The following is a 12,311-nucleotide window of genomic DNA, read 5'->3' as shown; positions in this document are numbered from 1 at the left end:
AGTATTGACTTCTTTTTGTGCTGTGTGAGTTCTGTCCTTCACGTTCCCACCCGGTGCTCCATACTTGTCTGTGCTGGAGTTGGTTTTATATATTTATGTGTTCACTCTCAGTTTGGCTTGCTTTCAATGATGTATTGTAAACAGATTTTAGGGGGGTGGGGAAGGCTTTGATTTATAGTGCTTACCAATTTCTGTGGTGTAAATACTTCCACTGTGGCTGATTTCCAGCAGCCAATGTGATGTCGCTGAACATGGAGTTGGAAAGAGATGCAGTGGGTTCTTGTGAACTGGCAAGAACCCACTTCTGGAGGTGACTGCCAGTATCCTTGCTCAGTGTTTCCTCTAAGTGCAGAAGCTTTATTCTAATATCTGGAAGGAGACTCTTCTTTCACTTTTACACCTTGTAAACTCTGGCTGCCTACAGAATTGCTATTCCAGGGATTTCTTTTTTTTTTTTTAATCTGTGTTTATGTGATGCTTTAGCTCTTTCTAACTTAATCTCGTTGTGTTTCATCTCAGCATGTGTCACCTGCTTTGTACTGTGATTAGGAGGGACTAGTTTTACCTTCTGATTTTAGAGCTGATTAAAAGGGGAAACTTTAATTGTGGATACTTGGACAAAAAAGCATAAAAAACGTTCTGTATATAAGAATGTTTCTGTATTTTAAAAACTTTCTTACTTCCATCCCCTAAGATCTGTTCACAGATATTTGTTAATAGTTTTATTTTTGTTATCTTGTGAGATGTTTTGTCAGTTATTACATAGCTTATTATTAATACTTTTTACGTTGTATTTAAACATCTCTTTCCCTTCTCATACTGTGAGATTTCTCAGGAGCAAAGCCTCTATACACAGGGTGTCCAGTAAGTAGCTGAAATTGATCATTTGTTGAATGAACAATGAATAATAGACATTTGTCTAATTTTCAGTCTTATCATCACAAGAGGTCAGACCTGAGGAAGAAATTTGGAATAGTCCAAATTAAAATGAGAGTTGAGGCTTAGTCATGGCGTGAGCTCTATAAATAAGTAAAATCTAGGACTAAGTCTTAGATACCATCCATCGTTGGAGCAAAGGAAGCGGTATTAATGATAAAGGGGAAAGGAAGATTGTGGGAAGAAAACAGAGAGGCCAGTGCCTTAGATAGAGTTACAAGAAGAGTGTCAGATAAAAGATGGATTGAGAAACATTTGTTGGATGTGACTAGAGGGATGTCAGTTGTACCTTTCAGAGAACAGTTTATTTAATGTGTTGGGAGTAAAAACTTTGTTTTAAAGACTTAAGGAGGGTATGAGGGGATAGGAATGGGAATCAGAGAATGTGGATCGCTCACCCAATGATTAAGATGAGATAGGAAGTGAATGAATGTTAGGTATAGAGAGAAAGTAGGATTCTAGAAGGGGTACTTATTCATTTTAATGTTAGAAACATTTTTCATCATTGCCCTTGTAAGTGACACTTCCTAAAAGAGGTTTAGTTTTGAAAGTGCTATATGTAAAAGTCCATGTTTTGCCAAGTTGACATCTTTTCAGATGTAGAGAGCCCTGATTGAGGTGGGTGGAGATCTGTGGTCTAATATAGATCATGACGTACTTTCAACACCAGGACTGATATTGGATGACTTTAATGTGCACATCTATTGATGAGAGTCCCAGAAGGGAATTTTGGTGCAAGGCAGTTCAAGATGGTATTATTACTGTATGTATTATAAATCAGTTATTTGCAGAGCAGTCTGTCTATGCTTTTGAAAAACCCAGGAATTACTACTTTATATCAATAGGTAACATCCCATCACTGTGTCAGGTATATTGGAGCACACAAATAGAGTAAGAAATAGCTCTTGCCTACAGTCTGAAGAGAGAAAGACCATCTTTACGAAATGAATAGAGAACAGCAGTGAACAAGATGCATGTTCTGTGACTCCAAAAATTAAGACAAGCACGTGAAAGTAGGTCCTTTAGGAATGGATAGGCTACGACTTGGTAGAGAAGAGAGGGGGTTTTTAGGGGGAAGGAAAAGCACAGAATGAGAACTGTATATTTGGAAAAGAAGGTGAAACAAAGGGGAAATTTGAATATATTTCAATGTTATAAAAAGTAAATGATTTTCCAGGGGACAGCTTAGTTCCAAAATTAGTTTTAGTCTGTTGTTCATATGCCAGACTGAAAGTAGCCTTTCAGTCAGCTTTGAACGGCTGTGTTCAAAGGCAGAAAGACCAAAGGACGATTCTTCCCCCTGTATCAGGGAAGAGATCTTGTCCCAGCAGCCCCTTGGTGGACCTCCTGTTGGCAGGACTCGTGTCACATACCCAAGCCTTAGCTGCAGGGAAGGCGGAGAAAGCAAGTCTCTGGCATATTCCACCTCTATAGAGATAGATAAGAGTTCTCAGCAAGGAGGGTTGACAGGGGTAAGGATAGATATTGAGTAGATAACACTAGAATTGGCTGGAGTAGCCAATTTCATTTCTGAATTGACTCACATCCACCTCCTAGAAACTCCACTTTTGGTGTTTGTTAAGCTCTATAGGTTATTCCTACAGAACAAGACTTCTAATGAAAGAAATGAGTAGAAGCCTGTAATGTCTCGCTTCTGCCTCTCCTTCCACACTCCTTTTCATTGTCACTTATGTACTGTCATAGTGGAGAAAACTACAGACGATCTCTGTTTTCTGTGTCTCCGACTCTTCCCTAGCGTTTGCATTGGACTGTGTGTCATAGCTGCACTGCATACTAAGGCCCTTTTGTTAATGGGAGTTCATCAGAATCTTTCATTGCTCCCCTATTTATTGTTTCTGTTTCTATTGTGCCACCCAGATACCTGAAACAATAAGGGGGTAGAAACAAGTCAGAACATCCACCAAATAATTTTAATTGATTAGAGCTATGAAGACAGGTTGCATACTTGAATCTTTTTAAGGTGATCGGTAGGGATGCTATAAATTTTATAATATCTCTTAATTTTCCTTTCCTTTCCCTCCATTATCATCAAACTTTTAGAAGACCTGTGATTTAGAATGGCAAGTAGATATTTAAGGTGGGAATCCTTAGTGCTAAGTTACATGCCAGACTTCATTTCTTTGGGCTTAGTATTTGCAAAGCAGTTTAAAGAGTTCGGGAGAAAACATAAATGGTGTGGAAGTCAAAGGTCAAGGTCTTGAAGCATATGTGTGTCAGTGTCTCCTTAACATTTTAATCATCCTGTCCCAAAATTTTGGGTATCTTAGAGGGGTTCATCTCTCGGAGTCTGAGGACCTGTGAATCATAAGCTTCCCTTTTCTGATTATATTTGGCCCATCATTCTCTAATTCCTGCCCTCCAGAATTATTAGATAAGAAAATAGGTTTAAGGATGCTCTTTTTGAATGAAAACCTATAATAAGCATAGGTCCAATTGTTGCATTTTCTAGATGAAACATTATTGGAGACAGTGTTTCCTGGAAGATTTCAGACTTTTTTTCCCCCCCGGTACTGAATTTGTAAAATTATTACCTTTAAAATTAAGCTCATACTTAATACCTTCATTTTGTTTTTGCACCATTCTTTGGGGTTTTTATTTTTTGCTTTTTGCATGGAAATTTCCAAGAATCGCAAGCCTTAAGAGATTTGAAAGTAGAATCTCATCAGTTCAAAATTGGCAAAATACGTTGGTTCAGGGAAAAAAGGGCTACTCTACCTCTTAAATAACATCATTTTCCACATGATACTTTCCACTAAAAGTTATGTTATATGACGAGAATATGGAGTCTGTTATTGACTAGAAAATGGAAAACTGAACAAGATTTGTAAACACTCGCATAGAAAGACAGTTGCACATCTCCCAAACCGTATCTTCTTTTCTGCATGCCACATGGATCTAGCCAGTGTGGTGTATGATCATTTTATGGCCTGTGAAGGTCCCTACCTTTTGTTTTTAGAGCATGTGGGTCTTTTACAAATCGTCCCTCACTAGCACATTGGCAGGGCAACAGAATATCCAAATTGACAGCTAATCCGACTTCTTGGCTGAACCACACCAGACACTGTTTGGTCCTAAAACTATTTGATTCTTCTTCTTTAATTTCTCTCTAAACAACAGAAGAAACCTCACTACCTGTTTATCAGTGCCTGAAAGGACAAAATCTTTTGTGGACTTTTTTTCTTTTGTTTTCGTTGGTTCTTCATGTCTAATTTTTCTCCAAGATGGTATCCAGAATAATTGTAGAAGGGACTTGGGCTTTTTGCCTATTTCGAATGCTGAAAGGTGAGAAATATTCCAAGAGTTGTGCATTTTGGTTAGTAAGAAGCCTCCTTATCTGTTCATAAGGGCAATGGTGGCCTATTCCATGAGTACGTACTTTGGGGAAGTGTGGCAGGGCTGGGTGACCTTGTAGGTCTGGATCCACTGTGAAGACCAGTAGTAGAAATCATTGCCATTGGCTGTACTAAGCTTCCATAAGTGTCGACCTATAAAAGAATAAATGTAGGAGAGAAAGCAAAGCCTCAAGCTTGAATGAAAGATAGATAGACCACCACATTTTCTTTCTTTACGCTTTAGAAGTTCACCTGGACCCCTACAGAACGTGGTGTCCTGTCGCAGACTGTCAGACGGTATGCCCCGTCACATCAAGTGAGCCAGGACAGCCCGTGCTCGTGGAGTGCCCTTCTTGCCACCTGAAGTTCTGCTCCTGCTGCAAGGATGCTTGGCATGCAGAGGTCTCCTGCAGAGACAGTCAGCCTAGCGTCCTGCCAACAGAGCACGGGTAAGAAAGGAAACTTCGTCTTGGGATTATTCGCTAGTGTTCTTAGAAATATGTTGCTTGGAGAAGGAGTTATATTGTGATGAGATTTCAAGGTAAGTTATTTCCCTGCAGAGGTTTCCTGAGAAGTGTCTCAGAATTGGTAAGTTATTAACAAAGAGTAACCAAATAAGCATGTCTAAAGGGATTTTAGTTATTTACCCCCAGAGAATCTTCCAGATACGGCTGACGTTAGAGTCTATATGAGTTTTGATTTCTTTTTAGGTAGGAGGCATGTGGTCCCTTGGTTCTCCGTAGGAAGCCATGACTTTTGTCCACAGCCGTTTGCTTAGGTACCGTGACCGCCTACAATTGATACACCTCATTCTTCCTGCTTGTGAAGAGGTGCAGAAATGATTTTCTTCCCTGACTCACTTGCCAGCTTGTGAGGTGTGCCAGTCATATCAAAAGGAACACAGCAGTAGAAACAACAGCCGTTCAGTGTAGTACGCTGCTAAAATTCGTGCGTACTAGAGAAAGAGAGCTTATCTTTCAGTACGTTGTGCTCTGAAAAAAAACAGTGCTGAAGTTGAGATTTTGTTATGATGAGAAGCAACGCACTCTGTACCTTCTAGGACAGAGGGTTTTTATGGCAGCAGCAGGGCCTAGAGTGAGAGACCTTTGTGTTTGATCCCTTGCTTTGCTTGAGGCTATGGCTGTTTTGCATCAGCAAGGTCAATAGCAGTGTTACCGTCCAGCTGGCTTAATCACCCAGCACCCTCGGAGTGTGGAGAGCCATTCTCCAGGAACAGAAATGCTACCTGGCTGTGAGGCTGTGCTTGAAGTGCAGACCAAACACATCAAGAGGAGAAAAAGAGCTAACACACGTGGCAGGCATGTGCCTGCTTAGCCGGTACCTGCTACATTGTCACTGCCACGCAGCAAGGTCCCCGGGGAATCACAGGACAATGTAAAGATCCTAGAGGAGAGATGGATTGAGTTCTGACATTGTCACTTGGTATCTGTGACTTCATGCAAGTCATTCAGCCTCTATGAGTCATTTCTCTATTTGAAAAAAAAAAAGGAGAGGAATGAAAACAGTGGCTGTCCCCCTGCTGTGTAGGGTTACTAGGAGCGCCAAATCCAGTCATAGGTTTGAGCACACTTTGTGAAACTGATGTTTCCACGTGCTGGGTGGTGGTTTTGATGAACAGTAGCTAAAATGCAACTCAGCGCTCTGGCTCACCCAGGCCTCCCTCCACCTCAGCTTGTTCTACTTATTTTCTATGCCCCTTGAGCCTGTGAGCCTTGCTGGCCTATTCGTTTGTTTGGAGCAGGTCTTTTCAATGATATTGGGCATTTATTTGAAAGAACTGATGATTGACTCCCTCCAATCCCCTCTGTTTGTTTATTTGCACAGATCATTAGATAGATGATCTCTACCCCCCCCCACCCACCCCCACCCCCCGGGTTCGATCCTGAGCTGTTTTTTCCACTGTATGGCAGGCTTCTTGTACTTTTTATTCAGACAGGGTGTGCTCAGAGAATGAAAGACTAATTTGGCAAAACAATGAATTCAATCAGCTGTGGAAAATACAATTATGTAATTCACTCAAAGCCAAAGATAAATAAATTAAGGTTCTTCTTTGTTTTGAGTTAACTGAACAACAAATAATCCGCATCTCTCCTACTGTTACCCGCACCCTTCTCCTGGGATGGGGAATCAAGCACAGATAGAAGAGAGTTCACTCCCTACCCAATAGGAGCCCTGGGAATTCAGTTGATGACCATAAAGTTGAGTCTAGAAGAGCATATTTAGCTGATTAATTAATTATATTCAGCCCACTTTTCCCATAGCTCTGGTTAGTGCACACCTTGCGGTCCTTGCTTTTTAAAAAACCAGGCAGCATTCTCCATCCCTCCCCTATAATTTCTCATTCATTTTGTTTCTAGGGCCCTCTTCGTGACGGAGGCAGAAGCCCCCATTAAGCAATGCCCAGTGTGCCGGGTTTATATTGAACGCAACGAAGGCTGTGCTCAGATGATGTGTAAGAACTGCAAGCACACGTTTTGCTGGTACTGCCTCCAGAACTTGGACGTGAGTTCCACCTGGAAGAGTCTCCCCGTGTGGTCCTTCTCTATCCTGTATCTGTGCGACAGCCAGTATCTGATGGGCTGTTCTTGTTCGCCAAAGAAATTTATTTTTCTTAATGAGACACCCTGAGCCTGCTACTTTAGATACCTTTCTTTGATTACCTTAGGTGTGTCGCCTTAACTTTAAAGGCAAGCTTTTGTTTTAGGGACATTTCCTGCTTTGGGGGCATGGTCTCATTTTATTATGTAAAGGACTATTAGTGTAGTGGTTTTATATTGCTTTGGTAACCAACTACCACAGACTTGTGGCTTAAAGCAACACAAATTTACTATCATTAGTTCTGTCCATTGGAAGTCTGATATGGATCTCACTGGATTAAAATCAAGGTGTCCTCAGGACTGCGTTCTTTCTGGTGGCTCTAGGAGAGGATCCATTTCTTTGCCTATTTTAGCTTCTAGAGGCTGCCTGCATTCCTTGGCTTATGGCTCCTTTTTCCATCTTCAAAGGCAGCATCATCACATCTCTCTGACCCTTCTTCCATGGTCTTAACTTCTAGAGTGATTCCCTCCGACAAGCTGGGAAAACTTGTCTGCCTTTAAGGATCCGTGTGATTAGGTTGGGTCTGTCTGGATAATGCAGGATAATCTCCCCCATCTCAGGGTCTTTAACCACACTTGCAAAATCCCTTCTGCCATGTAAGGTAACATATTCACAAGTTATGGGGAATAGGCCATTGGCATCTCTAAAGGAGCAGTTATTCTGCCTACCACGATTAGATTGTTTTCTTTCTTTTTGAATTTAAGGAAAAAAGCCATTCAAATAAATGGTATCTCTTAATTACTATCTCATTCATTGGCATGAAAGCAGGATCATTAGTTACTGCTTTCTCAGAGTTCCCTTCCCACATAAAGGGGTCTCGTCTAATTCTTTGCCCCCGCCATTCATGAAGTGTGTCTTCTCAAGTTCAGGTGCAGCTCCGTTCAGTCCAGTGCTGAGGCTAATGGTAACCTCACAGTTAAAAGGTGACGTGGGGCTTCCCTGGTGGCGCAGTGGTTGAGAGTCCGCCTGCCGATGCAGGGGACACGGGTTCGTGCCCCGGTCTGGGAAGATCCCACATGCCGCGGAGCGGCTGGGCCCGTGAGCCATGGCCGCTGAGCCTGCGCGTCCGGAGCCTGTCCTCCGCAACGGGAGAGGCCACAACAGTGAGAGGCCCGCGTAACGCATAAAAAAAAAAAAAAAAAAAAAAAAAAAAAAAAAAAAAAAGGTGACGTGAAGGATTGGAGAGAGTTTTTTCAGTTCTAGCGTTTTACAGTTTGGGGCGGCATAAGTTGCTTACAGATATTCCCTATTTTGGCAATTTGGACCCATAAGATGTGTTCATATCGGTGTAAGCCCTCAGCCATGGTTGGATGGGTGGCCGTTCTTTTCTCAACTTTTCATTTTAATTGCTTAGTTTGCTTTAATTTCATAGGCCATTTGTGTAGTGCTTTAGTATTATACACACTCACTGAGTGAGTGCAGTTAACATGGCATGCATGCTGGCCACCACATGTCTGATTTTTAACTGAAAATTAGATAAGTTGTTTAGGCTGACATCTATGAGTAAGAATCTTAATCAGCTTGATGTCAGGATTTCAGGAAGAGGTATGCACTGGGGAGGAGAAAGTTGACATTTTAGACTCTAGAAGCCCAGCAGGTCAGATTGAAAGACATGTTTTCATTCTTTAGAAAAAATCCTATTTATTATAACCCTTTGAATTACAATTATGTTTGATATTTGAGACCTCTCCTAATTCCAGATGAACGATACCCTGGATGAGGGTGTGACTCACGATTGTACACCCCTCATGCTTTATAAATGAAAGAAATCTTTTCTGATTTCCTTCAGGTTTAACCAAAACAGTAATTGGATTCATATCCACTAGGAGGCTGAGCGCATGAGGTTCTCTTTAGGAGGCAAGAGAGTAAGGGAATAAATATGTGTGCCAGATCACTCCTTCCTTTGGCTGAAATATGTTTTGGGTATGGTGTTGCAAAGAACACAGTGTTCCGTCACTTGTGCTGTTCTGGTACGCGAGTAAAACGCTACAGATGTGAAATTGCTAGATACACAGCATCTTCTTCTGGTCATTGTGTTTTGAGGTTTCATTTTTCTCAGTTTTAGCCAGGGGGCATTGGCTTGTGGATAATGATGTTTTCCTGTAGACAAGTGTTCCACGTCAGATGGTGGGGTTGATCTTTGTTTATAGGAAAGTTTTAGAGCATGGGTCTAGGAGAAGGGTGGTTATCCAAAAGCCAAGCCTGAGACAGACACCAAAAAGAGTGATTTTGAGTTTTGCTGTGGGGAGTTGGGTTTGTTTCTGCCTTGATTCTCATCTCTGCTGTTTCAGAGGATGAGAGAGTCCTCGTCCTCTGCTTTGGGAACCTCAGAGGCTTGTCCCCTTCATTTATATCTTCTCTCTCCTGTGACTTCAGCTTCCATTCTCTACTCTCGAACCTACATTTAACTGTATCCCATTTCAAAACGAGTAACACTTTTCTCAAGCCTACATCTTTTCCTTACTGCCATTCTATTTCTCTCCTTCCTTTAGAAGCCAAGACTCAAATAAGCATAATCGCCTCTAGCCATTGACACTCCAGTCACTGCAGTGGCTCAGATTGCCACCTAGACACACCCTGACTGCATTCTTCCAAGACCGTGAGAGATTCCTTTTGGGTAAAATCCAGTGGATACTTTATTCCTCATCTTACCTGGATTCTCCGCTGCCTTTCACATCTCAACCACCTCTGCTCCAGTGATACCATCTCTTCTGATTTCCTGTCTTTGTTTCTGGCCACTGCTCAGTTTCCTTTCCAGGTTTTTCCTTGGCCCTCTCTTAAATGTTTGTGTTCAATAACCTCTTCACTTCTCAGTCTGCACCCTCTGTCTGGGTAATCTCATCTACTTCTGTGGTTTCTTCAGCCCAAGGACGTTGCTTCCCAAGTCTTTTTCCCAAAATCCAGATCGATGTAATCAGCTGTCTTTTGAACAGTAGTGCTTAAATGTCTCAAGTATCTCTCAAGTTCAACACGTCCAAACTGCCAATAAAATGCATCTCTATGTTGTCACTTCCCTCAACAAAGCCTTCTATGCAGTGCTTCTCCCTCATCTGTGATTTCTTCTCCCTGTTTCCCCATCTAGTTAGTTACCTTCTTAATTCTTCATGGCTGTATTTACCTCTTCTCCATCTCAGCCACTGGCATTTTATCTCAGCTGATTGACTACGAAGCCTTTTAGCTGCCTCATTCGTGGTCCTCTCATTCCATACTGCACCTCTGCTAGAGCTACCTTTCAAAGGTAATTGGTCTGGTCATTAATCTTGTTTAGAATCAATGGAGTCTCAAGAACTGTCATCTGTTTTCACTCTATGATTTGTAAAATTACTAAGATACTGTCTAAGGATTGTCAGCTTGGAGTTTCCACAGGCTGTCGTTAATATCACCAGAAAGAGCCTTTGCTTCCAGTGAGGTGATCTGATGGGGTTCTATCCATTTCTCAACTCAAAAGTGCGTGTTTACCGAAACCTCTCTTTGCTTTTCAGAATGACATTTTCCTCAGACATTATGACAAAGGGCCGTGTAGGAATAAGCTCGGCCACTCGAGAGCCTCAGTGATGTGGAACCGAACACAGGTACCTTGACCTTGAAAGGAACGTGAGAGGAACCAGACTTAGGATGGGTTAAAAAGCCCCGCCTACTTATCCTCCCCACTCCATTCCCTACTTACCCAGCCCAGCCTGAGAGGTTCTGGGGAACTTTTGGGGCCTGAAGTTAATTCATGAGCACAGTCTCCTAGAGGAGAGGTGGAGGGGCAGGGCGACAGAGCAGCCAAGTAATTAACAGTGACCAGCAGAATGAAGACGAATGCTTGTTCTTCCTGAAAAAATGGAGAGAGTGACCTTCCCAAAGCCCTTTGAGGCATATTTGCTATGAAAGGCAGGGCTCTAAAATCCCATGAGCCGGACTTCCCTGGTGGCACACATTGTCCGCCTGCCAATGCAGGGGACACGGGTTCGAGCCCTGGTCCAGGAGGATCCCACATGCCGTGGAGCAACAAAGCCCGCGTGCCACGGCTACTGAGCCTGTGCTCTAGAGCCTGTGAGCCACAACTACTGAAGCCCGTGCGCCTAGAGCCTATGCTCTGCAACAAGAGAAGCCACCGCAGTGAGAAGCTCGTGCACCGCAAAGCAGAGTAGCCCCCGCTTGATACAACTAGAGAGAGCCCATGTGCAACAACGAAGACCAAACGCAGCCAAAAATAAATAAATTTATTAAATAAAATAAAATCCCATGAGCCCCTGTTGGGGCTTAGATTCCTCTGTACATATCATTGTGTGTTTACGTGGCAGGTTCAAAGGGAGTCCTGGTTTCTTTTTAATAGTATTTATTTGTTTGTTTGTTTATTTCCATGTTCCTTTTGAGGGAGTCAGTGTTCATAGCCTAGTAACCATTATTAACATCCCTCTAAGACTGTTGAAGAAACAGGTAGAGAGCCAACACCAACAATTCATGATCCCACTGGACTTGCGCCAGAATCTGAGTTAGTATTTGGTTTGTCCTTCCGGGCACTGGCTAGAAGGTCCCATAATTGTAACTGCTTTATGTGCCTGAGATGGTGTCTTAGTTCAAGCTGCTATAACAAAATACCCTAGACTGGGCAGCTCAAACCACAAATTTATTTCTCACGGTTCTGAAGATTGGAAGTCTGAGATCAGGGTGCCAGTGTGGTTGGGTTCTGGTGAGGACCCTTCATGGTTTACAGATGGCCATCTTCTCACTGTGTCCTCACATGGCAGAGAATGGAGAGAGAAGCAAGCTCTCTGCTGTCTCTTTTTATAAGGGCACTAATCCCATCATGAGGACACTACCCTCACGTCCTAATTACCTACCAAAGGCCCCCATTTCCAAACATCATCATACTGGGAATTAGGGTTTCAACCTGTGAATTTTGGGGGGGACACAAATAGTCCACAGCTGATGGTAGAGTGTACACATAGGAAGATTGAACTGCTGAAACAGGCTTTTCTTCTACATTTCCAGGTGGTCGGGATTCTTGTGGGGTTGGGCATCATTGCCTTGGTGACTTCACCCTTGCTGCTCCTGGCTTCCCCATGTATAATCTGTTGCATCTGCAAGTCCTGTCGGGGCAAGAAGAAAAAGCATGACCCATCCACAACCTAAAGATCTCCATTCGTATCCATGTGCCACAGATGTCTGGGTTATACGAGACAGCACAGTGATAAAGCCCCCTTAGTGAACTCGCCTCCCCCTCCTTGCCAAACTTTGGAAGTGCCTCTGTGTCCAGACTTTCAACTTGCCTGCCCACTTTCGGCATCCAAAAAGGCCAAGCGCTGGTGCGTATGTTCCTGAGTAAAGAGAACCGAGTTCAACAGTCCAGGCCATGTCTATGGAGCGTGTTGGAAAGCTTTGGGGTTGATGCGGAGGAACTAACACACCATCATG

General features: G+C 42.8%; 1 protein-coding gene across 1 annotated transcript in view; it reads left to right on the top strand.

Annotated features, from left to right (window-relative positions):
* RNF144B (ring finger protein 144B) overlaps window positions 1-12,029 on the top strand; it is a 64,841-nt gene extending 52,812 nt beyond the window's left edge. The window contains exons 4-7 of the mRNA XM_065886169.1: window positions 4,534-4,738; window positions 6,668-6,812; window positions 10,391-10,480; window positions 11,889-12,029. Of these exons, the coding sequence (XP_065742241.1) occupies window positions 4,534-4,738; window positions 6,668-6,812; window positions 10,391-10,480; window positions 11,889-12,029 (581 nt within the window). The remainder of the gene's footprint in view (window positions 1-4,533; window positions 4,739-6,667; window positions 6,813-10,390; window positions 10,481-11,888) is intronic.
* Window positions 12,030-12,311: the final 282 nt, after the last annotated feature.

Source organism: Phocoena phocoena, chromosome 10, assembly GCF_963924675.1.
Source record: "Phocoena phocoena chromosome 10, mPhoPho1.1, whole genome shotgun sequence".
Classification (NCBI taxonomy): Eukaryota; Metazoa; Chordata; class Mammalia; order Artiodactyla; family Phocoenidae; genus Phocoena; species Phocoena phocoena.
Note: the sequence above shows the minus strand (reverse complement) of the source record. Positions and strands in the feature narration are given on the sequence as shown.